The sequence below is a fragment of the Crassostrea angulata genome, chromosome 2 (genome assembly GCF_025612915.1).
Source record: "Crassostrea angulata isolate pt1a10 chromosome 2, ASM2561291v2, whole genome shotgun sequence".
NCBI classification, from domain to species: Eukaryota; Metazoa; Mollusca; class Bivalvia; order Ostreida; family Ostreidae; genus Magallana; species Magallana angulata.
In genome coordinates, this window is record NC_069112.1 from 42,476,650 (window position 1) to 42,496,358 (window position 19,709).

Sequence of the window (19,709 nt, forward strand, 5' to 3'; positions counted from 1 at the left end):
ATACATCATAGAAATCAATGCTCATTCAGTTGTAAAGTATACTAGTTATGTAAATTTCTTTAAAAACTGGCTACTTGTTCCTAAAATAGTGCATTTTTGTATATTTTCATGAAAATTACAAAGTAAACCTTCATCTCTCAACAAATGAGCATCAGTTTTTATAAAGAACTCGTCATCATACCAAGTTTAATAATATCTATAGCCGTCTTGCACTTGAACTTTTGCATTTAATTTCTCATTCTAGGAGTCCTCTCAAATCAATACACATTTCAAACGCACAAGTGATCCCAAAAGGGGAGGTAACTCTTTGAGCGATAATTCTTTTGATATAGGCGCGATGTCATTTTATCACATAATCCGAATTAATTTTAAGATATGTTTCAAAGGTACATTATGTAAATGGTTATTTAAACATAGTGCTTCTGTTTTATTTATTTTAAAAGAGACAAGATGGTTACAATGAATCGTCCGCATTTCCTCTGTTGTATCATGGATGTAAACAAAAAACCGTTGTGTATCAGTTCTCTTGGTTAACCGCATTCGCAGAGTTATTGGTTTCTTAATATTGTTTTAGTAATGGGAGAAAAATATATAAGAGCTAATTGTACACAATTATTTGAGGGATTAGAATCTCATTAGATGTCAACAGAGACAAATGAAGCCCCTGATATTAATATACATAACTATAAATTGTTCTCATAATATATATTAAAAAATAAGATATGGAGTATTTTTTCATTATTTATGTGCAGCCTTTGCCCAATGACTGCATATTCTATAGCACTGCTTGGGTCTGTTAATATTATTCTGGGGAGGGGGTTCAAAGGGGTAACTTTATTCTGTTTGCCAGGGGCCAGGTACCATGGTGTTTTACTATGTAAATTGTGAATTAAATAAGAATTTGCCACGGGGACTATACTTGTAGATCTGCCCATGTATGAGGCCTTTTCCCATACCCCATAAGCAATCAACAGTATTTACCTTTGTATTACACATGTTACACTTGTAATTTAAACACTCATTAAAATTGACTTTTATTTTTATTCAACACATGCAGAATGATTAAGATTAAGGAGAGGGGGAGGGTTAGCATATCTATTCATTCACAAAATAAATTCTAAACGCTCATTTCTCATTACCGAGAAAGGAAAGAGAGTGTGTAAATCCTGCAACAAGGCGATCAAAAGCCATTTTTAGTTCACATTAATATATTGAATCTAAATAAGTCTGAATTCTCCTATGTGAGAGACTCTCTCTCCCGCCCATTTACATACCATCCCCTTTCCACTTCTCAAACAAAATTATTAAATAGAAACAATTATATTTGGTTCATTTGTTTTATTAATTCAAGAAGATAAAGGGACTTTCTGAATAAAAATTATGTGACAACATTTAAACCTGACATATGCATGCAAACTCAAAATTGCAATTTCTTTTTATGATGTCAATGTGTTTATTGTATGACTTCTTAGTTCTGGTCCTCTTCTCTCTTCAAAAACACAGTCTTCCTGTTCCTAAAGTTCAGGTTTTTCTTTCCATCATTTCATCTTGTATATGACACCAGGATAAGGGTGCGGGTAAATGATCACCAATAAGAACATCATTTATGTAAATCTCAAGACAAAGCAGGTACCAGCTAAAATAAAAATTATATACATTTCAGTAAGTTTAACTTGTTATCAAAATGGCTGAAAGACTGAAATGGAGGATTTTCTACAATTTGATAGTCCATGGAATTTATTTATATTAATAAACATTTCATTATGTTTAGATGTGCATTTAATTTTGCACAAATTCAAATACAACTTTTCAGTTTGATCGATTTGAAATTATTCGCATTCTCACCCCTGATATGTGCATGATATTAGTTTAATTGCACCCCTTTATTTTACCCGGCTTGACCTTAAAAATGCACCTCTCTCTCTCCCTCTCTCTCTCTCTCTCTCTCTCTCTCACACACACACACACACACACACACACACACACAACTGATTTGATTGATTGATATTATATAATGCTGGTGCAGTCAGTGTGAATTAAAACATACCATGTATTGTTAATTTGTTGATGAGCAATATTCAAAATTGTAGATTTATAAATAACATAGGTTTATATCAATCATTTTAAAACATTAAATGAAACCATTCGTACTTGAAAATACTTTTTCTAATTGAATTGTCTCATAGAATAATCAGATTGGTCATTATTTCAATGATAAATTATTGAACTTATACATGCATGTTATTTACTTACATTTTCTTCCAGCATTTTTTTTCAAATCAGTGTGACACTTTTCAAATTACTCTGCAAATAACAAAATATAATTATGAGAAGTCATACAATTTAATTTACGTGCATAAGGACATGTCAACAGTAATTTGAACATTTTTGTGAAAGGTCTACATATATTATGCATGGATGGGTAAAATGACACTTCAAATTTTATTTGAAAGTTACATATGCACATTCTACACAAACAATACCATATATGACCATGAATGTAGATTCCTCATTTAGAGAAAATCAGATGGTGACATGCAGTCATTTATTTATTATTATTTGGGGTTTTTTTTATTACCAATAGTACAGCATCATAAGTATGAAGCCAGGTAACAAGATTTCAAACAGTCTTATGGTAGTAATATACTGAGTTCTAAAAACAAACTAGTAATAATTAAGAATTAATGTGCATAAACATCTTAATATATCAACTGGATGAATGTGTAAAAAATATAAATGAACTGTCATGGAAGAATTTTGAACACAGTAGAAAGGTATTATTGATCAGCTGTTCATCAATTTCCAGAAAATGAAATCAGCATCTTTTAGCCTGCACTGTACTGATTTTCAGAAAATCAAATCAGCTGTTTTCACACAGTCTTTGTATTGTTTACTTACAAATTGAAATAAAAACAAACAGCTGTGTAAAGCTAAATATTATCAGTACAAATACTATGAACTGATTCGTGTCGATTGGTGAAAATGATCAACAATTTAACGGACTAGCAATAAAGCTACAAGTACAATGTACATTGTATAGGCCTAAATGTAAACAATGCAGTCTCTCCTCATGTTTTGAACGAAACAATTAACACATTAAGTCGATCAATTGCATCAACAGTATACAATCACAATAAAATAGTTATTGAGCTATCTGGTATATTACAAATACACTGTATATCTATTCTACATACCTGATAAATCATCAAAAGATCGCCATCATCGGGAATACCAGCTACACGTGTTTACATCGTCTGACGAGCGCATTTGGGACGCAGATTCACACCCATACGACAGATGCGTTATGGAAATTCTTCGTATATTCTGATTGTTGTAAACATAAAAACACACATGAGTGATTCGTAGTTATATTTTGCTTATGAAGTATCAAATCAGCCGTATTTTATGCTTAAACTGCTGTTTTCGGTATATGTTCTATATATGGTAATACAGAGGCGGGGCGTATATTATGACGTCATAACTCATTATCCCTTCATTAGCATATCAAAACGATGTGTTGCCTTATCTGTCCTGCGTAGTTTTTGAGTGTTTTATCTTTATTCTTTTAGTTCCACTGCTTATTAATTTCATTTTAGTTTGATACGGTATATGTTTTGTTATTTCCTTCTATTAGAAAAAATGCAATATTTATTCCAACTAAGCATTTGTGTTATTTGTGCGTTAATATTTTATTTTAATTTGTTTCTTTAAGATAGATGATGTAATTAGATATTTATCTACACTATACACTATAGATAGTGTATAAATACATTTAACATTTGAGTTATGGTGTACATTTTCTGACGTAATAAAAAAAACAAAATGTGGATACATAAGATACCAATGCATACAAGCCGGATCCGGGAAATTGGCCAAACTACTGACTGAATTTAATTTTTACAGTTTTTAGAGTGGGCAGATAGAGGCAAAGAGGCGCAAAACCATTGTGTTCCATAATGTGTGGGTCTTTTCCCGATATTCTCATGACCTGATCATCTCGTGTCTGCACGTAAGCTCATCAAATGGTGCCACTGAGGATAGTGGATACTTTCACATATCATAAAAAAGTTAATCCATATCTGTATAATGAATTAGAGCTTGTAGTGTTTACTTTGCAGCAAAACGAAGTTTGAAAAGGTTTCAATGGAAATAGAAATAGATATATGTTCTATATTACTTTGAGTTATTATGAATGACTTGTTTGGAAATATTGAAAATATCATTGTAGAAGGTTATCATTCGAATAGTGTTTTGTGACGTTGTTCTTTAGACTTTTATTAATAACTACTATTACTTATTTTTTGCAATTAATAACGGAAGATAAAATGGAAGGTCAATCATGTTATTTAAGTTTTATTTAAGATATATTTTAAGAGTTAACAATACAACGTTTAGTTATATAACAATTTGCCGAAACCTCTTCTACATGTTATGGTATCAAATTCAATCAGTTTTAATACTTGAACTATTATTTCGAAGAAAAAAGCGTATGCACTTATGATATCAAACTTCTAACAATGAAAAAGAAATCTTTACATGTACAAGTGTATTAGAAAGTATATCTATAATGAAACTGTCTAAAACTTGTTGGCTGAAAAAGGACATGATAACGATTTTGGTCATTTGTTTCCCGATTAAATGTCTACAATGTTTAGTAAGGCATTTCTAACAGTCAATAACAAATGTGCAGTCCTTGATTTATAGGCAAAATGCTGAGCTAACAGTTTTTTGCTATGTAAACACTGGTTATGTCATAGTTATGTTTACATTTTGAGTTTTGGAGTGAAAGTTCCAGTTTTAAGCCTAAAGTGAATGAGATAAACATTAGAACATATCGTTTATGCTTGAAACGAATTTTTTGATGGAAAAACCAGCTTGAAAAATATGTCTTATTGGTACATGACAGATATGTAAGAACTCTCTGTATTTCTCAGAACTCTTCTACTGACAAAACATTTCGATTGATCATTATTAAGGCGTTTGTAAAGCATTGTGAATGATAAAATTAGAAACAGAGAGATGGCTAAAATCATGACCATGCCCCTTTACGTGTAACAAGACAATACATGGTCATTCTTCAGTCTTTATTATATCAGTTTTTTACTCGACTCCTTAAGTATTAAATCTGATTATGTGCAGCACCATTCTATTTTGTTTTTTTTTACGACTGAAATTAATTGTTATCTAGTTCATATTTAAAAAAAAAAATCATTAAATGTGATACTTAATTTTTACAACGTATATTTTCTTTTTTACAGTAGTTCTTAAATTTAATACGGGAATTCATTTTACATGTACAATCGTGGATAATAAATTTACAAGTCTGATGACTTTATTTTTGTAAACAAAGGTATATGAAACACAAATGGGATGTAAATATATTTCAATCGGATCCCACAAATGTTATGTTTATGTGCATTGAATCTAAATCACTTTGCAAAAAAAGTTTATAGCACTCAAATATAAACTGAAACGAAATGAAGGAGTAAAATGGGAATCGTCAACGTTTTATATAAAGGTTGTATCCCTTTCGCTAACATTTCGCCTTGCCCTTCCTGTGATACGATACATCAAAATATATTGTATTGAAAATTGTACATATTGCATGAATACCATGTCTTCAATAGTCTAACTTTGACTTGTTTTATAAAAAAAAAAGAACAGATCCTTATGTACATGTATCAGCACACTTTCTAAAAAAAAAATACCTCAATATCAGGCTGCTTAAACTGAGCTTTGTTTTCTGATCAAACGTTAATCATTACAGATTTGGAGATTCAATACTACTGATTACTTCCTCTATAAAAAGTAAAGGGGTAAAGGGGTAATAGTTACGGTATTCTTAACAATAGAATATATTTAGAAGGTCTGCAAGCAGAGAGAGAGATAGAGAGAGAGAGAGAGAGAGAGAGAGAGAGATTAATTACATATGACACTACTGTAACCACTTAAGGTATCTCCAGCCCTTTGTAATTATGGGTTCAAACTTAAATTTGTCATTATATTTAACAAGTCAAACATGTAAGTGTTTCAAAAATTACAAAAATTTGCCAGTCTTCCATACCAATTTGAAGATCACCACTAATATATACATATAACCCAAATGAAATTCATTCAAAATTCGAACCAGAGATTTATTATGAATATTTCATGGATAAAATCAAAAACATACGAATGCATGTATCACTTTTATATGACAAATCATTCACATTAACACAGAAATTAATATTGTTATCATTAAACCAACATAGATTCATTTATGAGACATTTTACATTTTATTGCTATGAAAAGAGGCATAAAATTTTACACAATTTTCTCAAAATAATGCCTTAAAATTTCAATTTCAAAACCATGGTTTCAATCAGAGAAAAAGATTTATAACTGAGTAATGTTGAGTCTTAGGATTTAATAAATTAAAAAAAAATGATACCTTTCCATAGAAATAAATTCAGTACAATCATTTTAACAACCCCACCCCCAACCAAAAAATCTCGAAATTTCATAATCATTATCATTCATTGAATTAGATGGTAAAAAAGATGTTTCCATGGTTCAGTAATCTAAATTCTATACACAATGTAAATCATTTTTTAATTCTACACCTTAAACAATAAAATGTAGAGGTCCATGAGCCACATTGCTCACCTCTGAATAAAATATTGATTGGAAAAACTTAAACAGCAAAACATGTACACTTTTGTTATATGATAGTATACTAATATACTAGTCAGTAGTCATCACTACTAGTCAGCCACATAAAACATATCATGCATTTAAATATGCAATTAGTTTGTCTATAACTGCCTTTGACTTTGAGATTCTAGGGACCTTTGACCCCTCACATTGCTCCATGAACACATTTCTAATTCCATTAAATGTATCACGTTTGTGAATATTTCTAAGTTTAGACAAACTAAGCGAGCACTGAAGGAGTTTCTTCATTGTTTGGCTTGAAATTACTTTGTCTTTCACTAGTGGATCAAGTGATTTCTTACATGCATAGTAATTAAGTGTAAATAGGTCACTTGAAAGAAGGAAGCCTGCCATCATCTTCTGATACAGTGTTTGCAGGGACTGTACATCTGCTAAAGCATTATGGGCATCATATTTCAGGTTCAGGAAAGTTTTGACCAATGTTTCTTGCTTGTAGTTCTCAACATCTGGCTTTTTCCATGTTCTCTTTGCTACCTTTAATGTGTCAATTAATCCATATACTGTTTCCTGGAAATCTGTGTATAAATTGTACCTGGACAGTTGGTTTATCAAGACTGGTAAATCAAAACTCTGAATGTTATGCCCCACCAGAATTGGGTTAGAAAACTTTTGGATAAAAGTTATAAACTGGGAAAGTCCGTCTTGGGGATTGACACAACTCACAGCCTGGCCTTTGTGTTTTAGGACACCTCCAACATACGTCAAACCTGTGGCAGCAGAAGCCCCGATGCTAATTTCTGTTGTCATGTATATGTTCATTTCCTCGCCTCCAGAGACTGCTGCAATCTGAATAATATCTGATGTCCGAGCTATAACAAAAATAAAGTCAGTCAGTAAAGAAAGTACAGACAGTAAAGAAAGACAAAACTTTATGACAATGAATTCTGGATTATCATTCAAATGAAATGGTTACTTACCCAGACCAGTAGTTTCCAAGTCAAAAATAATTTCATTTCCATCCTTTGGAAAAGATACTGGAGTGGGATCAATGTCCTCAAGATCTAAATCTTCTTCAATACCAATCTTTGACTGGTATGTGTCACCTACAAACACAAAGAAACTTATATGCAAAAGAGCAATTTATACTATACATGTGTTACAATAAAAACTAATTACTAATTTATACAAGTTGATATCATTGTATATACCTTCTAACACTGATTGTGTGCAGTTTTTCATTGCCCTCTGGGACTTTAATTCCAATCGTCTCCTTTTGGAACTGAAAAGACCTTGGCGAAGGCGTTGATTTTTCAATTTCTTCTCCATCTTTTGAGCATGTTTCAGTGTAAATCCTCCAGGGGATACAGAACACTTCTTGTTTAACTGAACATAGAATATAAATAAAGTTTCACAAAATGATAAATATAATTTTTTGGAAAGCTTAATATTTATTATCATCAAAAATACAATCTTTGTTCAGTCATAAAAATTATATATCAAAGTGACAACAACAAAAAACCCTCTGGAACTGAAAGGTAAAACATGAGTACAAGTAACAAAATCATTGATAATTGCCATGTCAAAACCAACTTATCAACTTATCTTATTCTGCTTCTTTTTTTTTTGATATTCAACAGTATTAAAATATATTTCAAGAAATCCATAAAAAGAAATTCAATGTTAAAGTTCATGAAACCTTATAAGATTAGAAAGATTCTGAGATATAAAATCATTATTCTTTCATAAAATAATAATGTAAAATGGCCATTTTAATCAATTTTATCCTGTAAGATTGCTAAAAATGTATCATTGTTATTAAGAGTTCTTTCTTAAAATAAATAAATATCTATCAAATGTTAAATTGAATAGAGGGTTAATGAACATTGAAAGGAAAGATTAACAGTGCTGAAATCAAAAACAAATCAAAGTACTGATAGCCGGGCTCTTTTGGTGTGTCTTTATATACCTCTCTCTCTCTCTCTCTCTCTCTCATGCTTTTAATGTAGGCAAAGCGTCAAGGAGCGACCAAATTTTGTAAGCGGCTTGAAACAAAAAATATGCCTGTCTAGTAGAAAAAAAATCAACAGTTGCTGCCTTGAATTTTGCAAGAAGCGTTATATATTCAAATGTTATATATTCAATCCCCAGTTCTTCAACGCGCATCAAAGTAGTTCATGAAAATTCATGTGCATTGTATGTGTCCAAAATGCATAATCTTGTTTTTAAAACACATTATTGATAAGAAAACTAAAAAATAGACAATTCTCTCGAAATTAATAAAACAAAACAATATAGCAACATTTTTGACAAAACGTGGCTCTTTGTGTAACTATTTGGTATAGCGGAGGCTTTACTTTGACGCTGTTTGGTGTTTTGTTTACTTTTGAAGTTGTGCTATTTATAGTAACATAGGCGATTTGCCTGCCTAGAGCCAAGACTCTGCTTTCAGCAGAGCCCGGCTAATAATGTTTTTTAAAGTCAACTTTAACTTGTCAACAAAATCAACTGAAACTTTTCAACAATGCAACTTTATATCACCTCTGTAATGTAGTTATAACCATCATTTTTCTGACAGACAGTAGCTGATAGTCTAGTCTTGAGACTGTCTGAGCCTCCATAAAACCTGTTATGTTTATCAATCTCCTGATTATGAAGATACATAATTTTGTATGGTGTGCAGATTTCTAGCTAGCAGCACCGCTTTAAACATTTAAAACTATCTCCAACATAATTTAGACTTACAATCGTTTCGGAGCTTTTGATGACACCATATGGTTAAAATTCTCATTGACCTGCGTCGAACCAAGAACTGCGAGCTCATCTGCCTTAGCAGCATACTTTAGGAATAGATTTTCTAGGGCATGTCGAAAATCTTGACAACTTAATGGTTTACCAAAAGGTAAATTTCTTGGCTTGTAGTCCTTCTTTTCGTTCTTACACCACAATCCACAGGCATCGTGCTCTCCTAAACAACAGAAACATTTTTTTTTTCAAAAACAAGCTGGGATGGTCAAAGAATAAGAAATAAAATATCATGAAGAAAAATTAATTTTAATTTTTTTTTAACATATATTCTGTCTACAAATGCACATCATCTTTCCTTACCATACAGGTGCGGAACTATTTTCTGCAATCCATCAGCTATTGCTTTTGGTTGGCCCTTGTTTTGACTTATGCAGTATATGAAACATTTTTCAATGTGGCCACGTACTTTTGTGTTTTTTAGTATTTTGTAGCTATTACTAAGCTCAAACAAGGAACTTGTAAAACCCTTTTTGGTATGGTTCTTATCCGCCTGCTTGGATATGGTACTATCTACTGTAGCCCTTAATCGTGCAATTGTTGTAGAATCATTGTCCATGACAAGGGTATCAACCTAAAACAAAAACAATTCAGGACATATTTTATGTCAGATCAACATCCAAGGAACCTTGTGAAACTTTATACGAAGCAACTTTGTATATCTAAATTCATGAATATGTATGTACCTTTGCTTCATCATCATAAATGCTCTGGATCATTTCACATGCCATGGCTGGTTCCATGGCTTTTGCAGAGCCAGACCAATTTCGTGAGCAGTCTTGTTTTCTGGGACACACTCCTTTTTCCTTTGCTACATCACATATTCTACATCTCTTTCCTTTTACAGCATATCTAACACATTTCTTGGTATTCTTGCCAAATAATGTGGCATGTCCTGCAAAACACTCACTATTGTACATCTAATTTCAATTGAAAAATATTTTTAATTGTAAAAAATTGTTAGGTATCTATAGACCACATAGTACACGTACCTGTAAGGCTGTTATAAGCATGACCAGTTCCACGTTTTTGCCAAGCACCGTCAAAAGATACTGTCAGTTTTCCATCGCTCCTTAAAAAAATTATGAAATGTTTTTGTATCATTCTATTTTATCATATACCTTCAAGTATATGAGCAAGATATAAAGCAATCTTATTTACATTTACAATACATACATCTCTAATTCTTTATTTAACTGCTTCTTGCCTGATTCTTCTGCCATAGAGTTAAGCTGATGTCCGACTTCTCTCTCCCTCTTCTTAAGTGCTTTTTGGGTTATGCTTGGAATGTTCAAGGCAGCAAGAATACTGTTAATGTGTGTTTCCCCAAAACCTCCATTTACCATTCCTGCAATTGTAGTGCTTCAGCATAATTTTTTTGGATACAGTTGTTGATTTTTAATTCAATCATACATGCTTTTTGTATTTGTCTTGAAATTTACACATGAGTACAAAAAATGTGATGATTTTTTCCCCCATTATTTTCAGGTAAAACGTATTGTATAATAGAAATTCCTAATAAAACTGTATACAAGTTATTGTAGAAATTTTAAATATGTACATACAATATTGCATTGTTATCATACCTGCAGCTAACTTAGTATTAACATCCCAAGCCTGTCCTCCGTTCTGTGATGTATGTTTACTTCCAGTTGGAACATCATTTACAAGGCCACATTCTGAATACATGCACTTTACTTCTAGAATTTGCGCTAGCCCAAATCTTCTCTCACAGACAGTGTTAATCAAGTGTAAAGGCTGGCTGCAAAGTTGACAAGCTTTCAGACCGTTTGCTAGAGTACCTAACTCAACAACCCGCCTACCTGTTCGCCATTCCAATTCTACATCGCTAGTACAATCCGACACAATAATATCTTCTTGCCTGGAAACATTATAGACCGGGTCTTGGTTTTCACTAGATAAGTTGTAACTGTGATCAAGTTCATTTGATAAAATTGCCTCTGCATTTGACACTGAATGGCACTCTGAGTTCCATCGCGTATTTCTGCCTTTGGAGAGTGCGGTAACTTGTTTACTGTGTCCTTGTTTAACAAACCGTCCCTTCTTGTTTTTCGTCGCCATATCACGACGTCAAACCGGAAATAAAAGTCTTATGGTAAAAAGAGAACCCAAAACAGTCGGAAAAGCGGAATTAATACTATGACGTCACGCGAGGACGTTTTTACTTTAATTATTTAATTTCGTGATGCATAAAGATCAGGCTATGATCATATTGCTCGCAATTACTAATTAGAACAATTTCCTGTAACTAGTTGTATGTGACCATTATAATTTATAATATATTTTCGAAGGGTTTTCCCTTTTCTGTTTTCCATAAACCTAAAGTGTTTCCTTGTTTATCGTGTATTAGAAGTAAACGATTACAATCTGTGATGTATGTCAAATGTTTTGGGAAAAAAGGAAATATTGACGTATTTATCAGAGATGGGTTAATTGAAAAAACAAACTTTAATTGAACATAAATAATACATTTTTTTTTCAATATGATGAAAACTACTTGGTAATTGATTTTGCTCTTAATAACAATAAATTATTAAAATACATTCTAAAAAAATATCATGTCTATACAATTTTGGAATAAATCTTAGATTTCATTTCAATTTATTTCTGTTCAAGTAAAAAGATGGAATAAAGTGTCTTATAATAATGTATCGTTTGTATACCTGTTTGACAATGTTTTGTGTTGTTGCAATAAAAACGTGTCTACCATTTTATTATTATAATGTTTATACGGTATAACAAAGTACCTTAGACATTAAGTAAAGGTCTAATTTTGTTTAGCCGTGAACAATTCTACACAATGTGTAATACACAATAACAAATATACTGAATAAAAAATTACTTGAGAAAAATTTAGTTCAGAACTGAACTTGAACTTAATGATTCTGATTGAATTTATTGTTCATTCAAAATTAAATATTACGTTTCTCTAAATTCTAAGAACTTGTTTACATACAGTTTTTGAGTGTGTGTTTTCTGATGTAATAATAAAAATTGTGGATACAGAAGATAGCAATCAAAGGATGAACGCTAACTTTTCAGTGGACTGAATGGTAACTGACTGGTACTGGAATGGTCACTGACAAGGTAGTTTTCCATTAGCCTTAAGTAACATTTCAGTTACCTTTTAGTTTACTGAATGGCAGAAACACTCCAGTGACCATTCAATCCTGTTTTAGTTACCATTCAATCACATTTCAGCTACCATTCAGTGATATTTCAGTTACCATTCAGTCACATTTCATTACCATTCAGTCATGTTTCCATTACCATAGTCATGATTCAGTTATCATTCAGTCACCATTCAGTTATATTCCAGTTACTATTCAGTCAAATTTCAGTGGCAATTACGACCTTTTTCAGTGGCCATTCAGTTATATTTCAGCTACCATTCAGTTACATTTGAGCTAACATTCAGTCATTTTTCAGTAGCTATTCAGTTATACGTCAGTGTATATTCAGTAACATATCCTTAGACCATTTAACAAATTAGCAGTTCTAATTAAATAGTCATTTTTAAGTGACCATGCAGTCTCATATCAGAGACATTTTAACTACTCTTCATAGTGCTCTAATTGATAATATTTTGTTGAATATTTAAGAAAGGTCGTCGATTTTAGATATTGTGTTAGGTAATTGTAACCGTACCTTTTATAAACCTCTGTTATTCTCTGTCAATTAAATACTGATTCGGTATACACAATTCCCGATAACTGTACTTAGCGTTTAAGATTGAGGATTTCCTGATTTTTAATGAACTTTCTCACAACTTTCATTTGTTGCCTACTTTTATCTAAGTAATAAGCATATAAGCCGGGTCCGGTCAAATTGCGTATATGCTGCCTGTATGTAATTTTTTCGAGTTTGCAGAGTGGGTAGATAGATACATAGAGGCTCAAAACCATGGTGTTCGATAATGTGTTGGTCTTTCACCGATATTCTGATGGCCTGATGATCTCGTGTCTGCACATTAACTCATCAAATGTTGCCACGGAGGATAGTGACTACTTTGACATATACAAAAATGGTTAATCAATATCCGTATAATGGATAAGGACTTATTTATTTTTCAGTTAAAACGAATGTTAAAGAGGTTTCAATAGAATTAGAACTATTAGACAGAAGATACAATATTATTTATTTCTTCCTCTATAAAAATTAAAGGGGTAAAGGGGTAAAAGTTACGGTGTTCTTAACAATAGAATATATTTAAATGTCTGAAAACAGAGAGAGAGAGAGAGAGAGAGAGAGAGAGAGAGAGAGGGAGAGAGAGAGAGAGAGAGAGAGAGTAATCACATATGACACAATTGTAACCACTTAATTATTAAATTGTATGATGTATAAAGGTCAAGATATGATCAAATTGCTCGCAATTAATAATTAGAACAATTTTCTGCTGTTAGTTTTATGGAAACATTATTAATTATACATATATTTCCGGAGGGTTTTCTCTTTTCTGTTTTCAATAAACTTAAAGTGTTTCCTTGTTTATCGTGTATTAGAAGTAAACGATCACAATCTGTGAAGTATGTCAAATGTTTTGGAAATAAAAATAAGGAAATATTGACGTATATATCAGGGATGGGTTAATTGAAAAACAAAATTTAATTAAGCACATATAATACATTTTTTTTAATATAATTGAGACTACATGGTAATTGATTTTGCCTTGAATAAAAATAAATTGAATGTATTTAAATGCATTATAAAAATATAATATATGAACATTTCTTAAATCATTTTTAGATTACACCTAATTTATTTTTTTTTTAGTTAGAGGATGAAGAAAAGGTGTCTTATAATAATGTGTCTTTTGTATACCTGTTTGACATCTGCAATAAAAAACATATCTAATAATGTTTAATATGTTTATACGGTATATCAAAGTACCTTACACACTGCGTAAAGGCCTCATTTTGTTCAGCTATGAACCCTTCTACATAATGTGTAAGACACAATGATAAAGATATTGAATAAACAATTACTTGAGAAAAGTTGACTTCAGAATAAAACTTGACTGTAATGATACTGGTTGAATGTATTCTTCATTCAAAATTACGTGTCTTGAAATATTAAAGAAAATTCAAGAAATGGTGGTCAAAATGAAAGTAAACCTTCAAATGTATCATCGTGTATGTAAGTGTATCTCGATGCTGTTTATAAATGTTTTCATTCTCAAAATTAATATAAAAAAAGCAACAACAAAAAAACCCATAAAACTATGAGGTCATTAATATGTATTTAATTACATGTCTCAAAGTAATTAAATGGATTTAATTGCATTACAAAAATGGAATTCCATGCAATTGAAAAAAATATCGTTGGATTTCAAATTACATGTAATAAGTTAAAATTTAGAGTAATTGACCCCAAACCCTTGTACTAAAGCCATGAATTTTGCTAAATTTGATACAATAATGATAATGATAATTAACCATCTTTTAAGGATGACGTTTACTCAGAATGAAAAAAAATTCCACTGATGATAATGAAACCCCATCTATTGTATGTTATAGACCTTTGATTGTAGTGTTATTTTATACTTTCAAAAAAGTAGGTCAATGACCTACTTTTTGAGTAAATGGCCATTGAATATTTTTTGAAAAATCAAGAAAAATCCCATAAAATTTTACACTACAATTGAAATTTTCTTAATTTTAAATATATTTCAAATAATTAAACACTTTAAAAAATGTAATACATATTATGAATGACATTGGCACTAAATAGGTACAAAACAGTAAGATTTCAGCTACAATTCGACAAAATATTCCAGTCCGAATTTCCTCTATCAGTTTTCAAATTCCTACCCATTTTTGATCTAAGTTTACAAAAAATTGAATGATGATAATACAAAACATTTATAGCATTGAACTACTTATATTGACCTTATTCTGTTGACATAAAATTTATATGAGGTCAATGATCAAAATTTTGAGATATGGTGTCTATTATCGTTTTTAAGCATTTTTTAATATTTTCGCAATTCGTGCCATACAATTATTTTAATGAATAAGTGAGGTAAAACCAACAGAAAATATGAAGAATTATATAGACTAAAAACTAAATCTTAACTTTCAATATTAGACTACAGCCAAACATGTTTTAGCGGAAAACAAAATCTGCAAAATTCAGTCCGAATTTCCTCTGTTTGGCTAAAAGTCTATTTTTGTTGGAGCCTAATTCCGTAATATATGTAAAAATATCAAATGTTTTGTCAATAATAATTCATTCTATTAATACTTTTTTTGTTTTGAACAAATTTTACTCATTACATTGAACTTTATAACAATCCGAATTTGAGAACTCAAACCCTGAGTAAACAACACCCTTAATACAATTCGTTTTTTTAATGGTACAAAGATTGCAATTTAAATATAAACTTGTTAAATAACATTGTAGCAAATCCAACAGAAGGAGTACTGTAAAACATACACGCAACTGTATTGATACATGTAGCACATATATTATAACAGTTATAACGGGTCCAATAAATAACATTTTTTTCATTTACTGAAACTAGTATACTATATCATTACCAACAAGATCACTACAATGTACTAAAATCTTTCTCTTCGTCACTCTTTGGCTCTCTCTCTCTCTCTCTCTCTTTGTATCCCCCCTCTCTCTCTCTTTGTATCTCTCTGTCTTGCACTAATATTCTAGTATTTGAATAAACAACTACGGGTATCTACTACTATGTGTTGACATACGACATGCAGCTGGAATTGTTCATTAGAGCAGTTTACAGATTGATAGATCTTCAGCTAAGTCTCATGATGTATACGGATCGTTTATGTATGCTTACATAAAAATGAATTTCACTAAATGAATCTAAATTATTATTATTATTTGTGTTGACTTTCTGGTGGTGGTAAGAAAACTTGTGTCATATATTTAATTTGTTCTTTTAAATTTATATATATATTTTCCTAATTAATGCATTTCCTCTTACAATAAGTCATGTCGCAAGGTGACATTGTTATTATTTATCTACATGTAGGACTACATACATGTAATGTTCGCACAAAAGTGGGATTTATTATATTTATTCAAAACTGATTAGGGGCCAATGGGGTGGATACTTGGGGTGTGTGGGCACGTTTTACAATACTACTTTAAAAATTAAAGTAAACAGGAGTAAGCAAACCTGATTAGCTCTTGTTGTGAAGGAGGGAGCAATGTTTGTAACATCAAAAAACAGGAGAAACCAGGGTCAACGCATTTCATTGGAAAAGGAAAAAACTGTGACTGGATCAGATTTTCAAATATTATGCCAATTTACAAATAATTAAAATTTTGATGTGAAGAAAAGGACATCAATCAGCCAAACTCCTCCATGAAACTTACTAGGACCCGACACCTGAAGTAAGCATGAGCCCTTAGGGTGAGGAGGGTGGGGGGCTTATACCTTACTTCAGTTTTATTCATAAAATTTTAATGTCATTGCATGCGCTAAAGCGTACTTAATTTTTTTTCCAATTTTATCTCATAAAACTGAAGTAAGGTATAACAATGTATATTTAAAGCCTGATGTGTTTTAGATTGAAATTTCCCTTTACTTTCAGGATTAGAAATTAGAAAATTCCTATGATTGTATAACAGGCTAGTGGCGGGGACGATGCTTTCCCTCTTTCTCACGCAGTTAATATTTATTTTTAAATTTATATATTGTAAAATTATTTTTAAAGGTGCCCCCAATACTTTGATAATTGTACTGAAGGTGATGAAACTAAAATTACCTGAATCCAGATTTTTTTTCTGGAGATATCTTTGTTTTCCGCGGGTGGGGTGGAAGGGGTCTGAAACCTATTTTTGATAATTTCCCTTTAGTGAAATCAATACATTTGAATTTCCAGGGGAGGGTCTGGACCCTTCAACTCTAGATACGCGCATGCATCAATGCATTTGATGTTTAACGAACGTAAAAGTATTGCAACCACCAACCCCCCCCCCCCCCCCCCAACTTCGGTGATTCGGATTTTGTTGATCAGTGATTTTTTTTTTATTAATTTGAATCCTTAATTGCTTGTCAAAAATTTTGACTCTTCAAAAACAAGAGTAAAATTACAAGCAGAAAACTAATAAACCACTCACTCTATTTGATATTATGATAATCAGTTTAATTACCTTTACCGACAGTGTAAGCCTGTCCTGATATAAAGCTAAAAATGTTACACAATGTTTTGTGATTATCCAGAATTGATTCCGTAATGATGAAACATAAGAATAGTTAGATGTAATTTAATAAACTATGCTGGCACTGTACCAGTTATCGGCTAAAATTTAATGTTTTCTTTTCGTATTTTCTTATTTCTTGATATTTTTGGATAACACTTGCCATATGTTAAATAATGAACTCCTTAGTTTATTTCATTTTTTAGAACCGCAAACATCTTGTTTTGTGATTTTTATCAGGCCCCGAATTTGCCGAGTTTTTACAACCTACTGTACCAGTTATCGGCTTCATGATAATAACATAGTAAAATCCCTGTACATGTTAATTTTATACTCTGCTAAATGAAATTTTAATTCTGTCCCTTGTGGGGTCAGACTTAAGTAGTCGGGGTTGTGATACATTATAAACAAAACTCAATTAATTATTCTTTTATTATCATACGGTAATTCACCAAATCGTACACGTATTCAATACATAATTGTGCAATCAGGCGTTCAACTGCGCAACGAATCTCTCGGAAATTAATGAAATCCTTTTGTTTATACGTGGTATATGTATTGATATTCTATGTCAAATCAAAGAAGGGATATAATAACCTATCACAAAGATGTAATATTCTATTTTTAACTTATTACGTCATTTTCCCCACTGCTGAAAGTGCAAATATGTAAAATCAGCGGTAAACAATGATCGTTTAAGCTCATGTTTAAAACATATTCAAGAAAGTTTTCAAGCAAACCTACTTTTCTTTATTCGAAAAACACGACTGAATTAAAAAATCTTAGATTGTCCCGTGCTTTAAACCAAAAACCTCAGTTTAGCCGATAACTGGTCTTAGCCGATAACTGGTACAGTACCAGTGTGTCGCAGATGTAAAATCTAAAGTTGATATTTTTATCGATGAATAATAACGATTTTATTGTTCATACTGGGCCCCTAAATATTTGCGAAATGATGACATCTACATGTATCGGTATTTGATACGTGTACTGGAGGATATGGGGATCAAATCAGAAAGGCCATGTTTCATGAAACGAGGGGATAAGCAACTGTCGACAGAAGATGCTAATGCTAGTCGTTTGGTTACAAAGGTAACTTAAGGTTTTTTTTATGTTTAAATCTGCTAAGATTAGATTATACTAGTATCAACATTCAGCTTTGGTAGACTGTGGTTCTTAAAATCATGAGGCTATTTTATGTTAATGAATGACATATTTAATTAAAACTGTTAAAATGTATGATCATAATTATCAAACAGTTATATTGTAATATTGTTTGTATTTTCAATTAAAGGAGCGATGGAAAGTTGAGTCGGCGTATGCCCGAATAAAGAGGTGGAAGTACCTTGACAAAGTCCTCCCAACAAACCAAGTCCCTTACATTAAAGACTACATTAAGATTATTTGCGCCATTTCTAACAAATTCTTACGTCCACTATCACCAGGTATTTAAAATAACATATGCATTATGCTCGGCGCGTAACTATAATTGCCTTGTATAAATTCAAACTTGTTCAATTCACACAATAAAGTACAAGTAATGGAAAATTGGCCATGCCCCCCCCCCCCACCCCCACCCCGGTACATCCCCCTTCCCGGGAACAATTTCTGATTTCGCGCATATTTATAAACCTTTTGTCATGAACTTTTCCACAGTTGTAATAAAGTGACATATAAGTTAAATTATTTTTATTGTTTCTAAATAGCCCATGACGACGATGTTGCAGTGGCAGTTAAAATGTTGCACATTAGTCGTCAGTTCAATCGGCTGAAAGAGCGAGTGGAGGCAGAGAGCTTGCACAGTAGGAAATCCTCGATGTGAAGAGATGCTTCAAACATCGATGATTTCTCGAAAATGACCGAGATACAGCTACGTTAGATGACGTGTGGCTCCTACCAGCTTAAACTCTCAAGGTGCTACATCCAAAAGCTTCTTGACGGAAACCACGACATCCTCGTTCATAGAGAAGATCCACAATTTCTAAAAGTTAAGATGCAGAACAGACATGTGTCTTCAAAAGCTCATGTCTTATGGATATCGTACGACGAAGTT

At 31.8% G+C, this 19,709-nt stretch overlaps 2 protein-coding genes and 1 long non-coding RNA gene across 3 annotated transcripts; all 3 read right to left on the bottom strand.

The window, feature by feature from the left end:
* Window positions 1-1,331: 1,331 nt before the first annotated feature.
* LOC128172508 (uncharacterized) lies at window positions 1,332-3,322 on the bottom strand. Its single transcript, XR_008242274.1, has 3 exons — window positions 3,195-3,322; window positions 2,254-2,304; window positions 1,332-1,636 (listed from the first exon to the last, which is right to left on the bottom strand). It is a non-coding gene; the product is annotated as an uncharacterized LOC128172508 (long non-coding RNA).
* Window positions 3,323-6,346: 3,024 nt separating this feature from the next.
* On the bottom strand, window positions 6,347-8,030 carry LOC128172423 (protein PML-like). Its single transcript, XM_052838224.1, has 3 exons — window positions 7,864-8,030; window positions 7,633-7,758; window positions 6,347-7,524 (listed from the first exon to the last, which is right to left on the bottom strand). The coding sequence occupies exons 1-3, from the start codon at window positions 7,979-7,981 to the stop codon at window positions 6,767-6,769; spliced, it is 1,002 nt and encodes a 333-aa protein (XP_052694184.1). The 5' UTR covers window positions 7,982-8,030; the 3' UTR covers window positions 6,347-6,766.
* A 1,363-nt stretch (window positions 8,031-9,393) lies between these two features.
* LOC128174355 (uncharacterized) lies at window positions 9,394-11,539 on the bottom strand. The gene is made up of 6 exons (XM_052839923.1): window positions 11,044-11,539; window positions 10,634-10,805; window positions 10,450-10,529; window positions 10,144-10,352; window positions 9,761-10,031; window positions 9,394-9,620 (listed from the first exon to the last, which is right to left on the bottom strand). The coding sequence occupies exons 1-6, from the start codon at window positions 11,537-11,539 to the stop codon at window positions 9,394-9,396; spliced, it is 1,455 nt and encodes a 484-aa protein (XP_052695883.1).
* Between the last annotated feature and the right edge of the window lie 8,170 nt (window positions 11,540-19,709).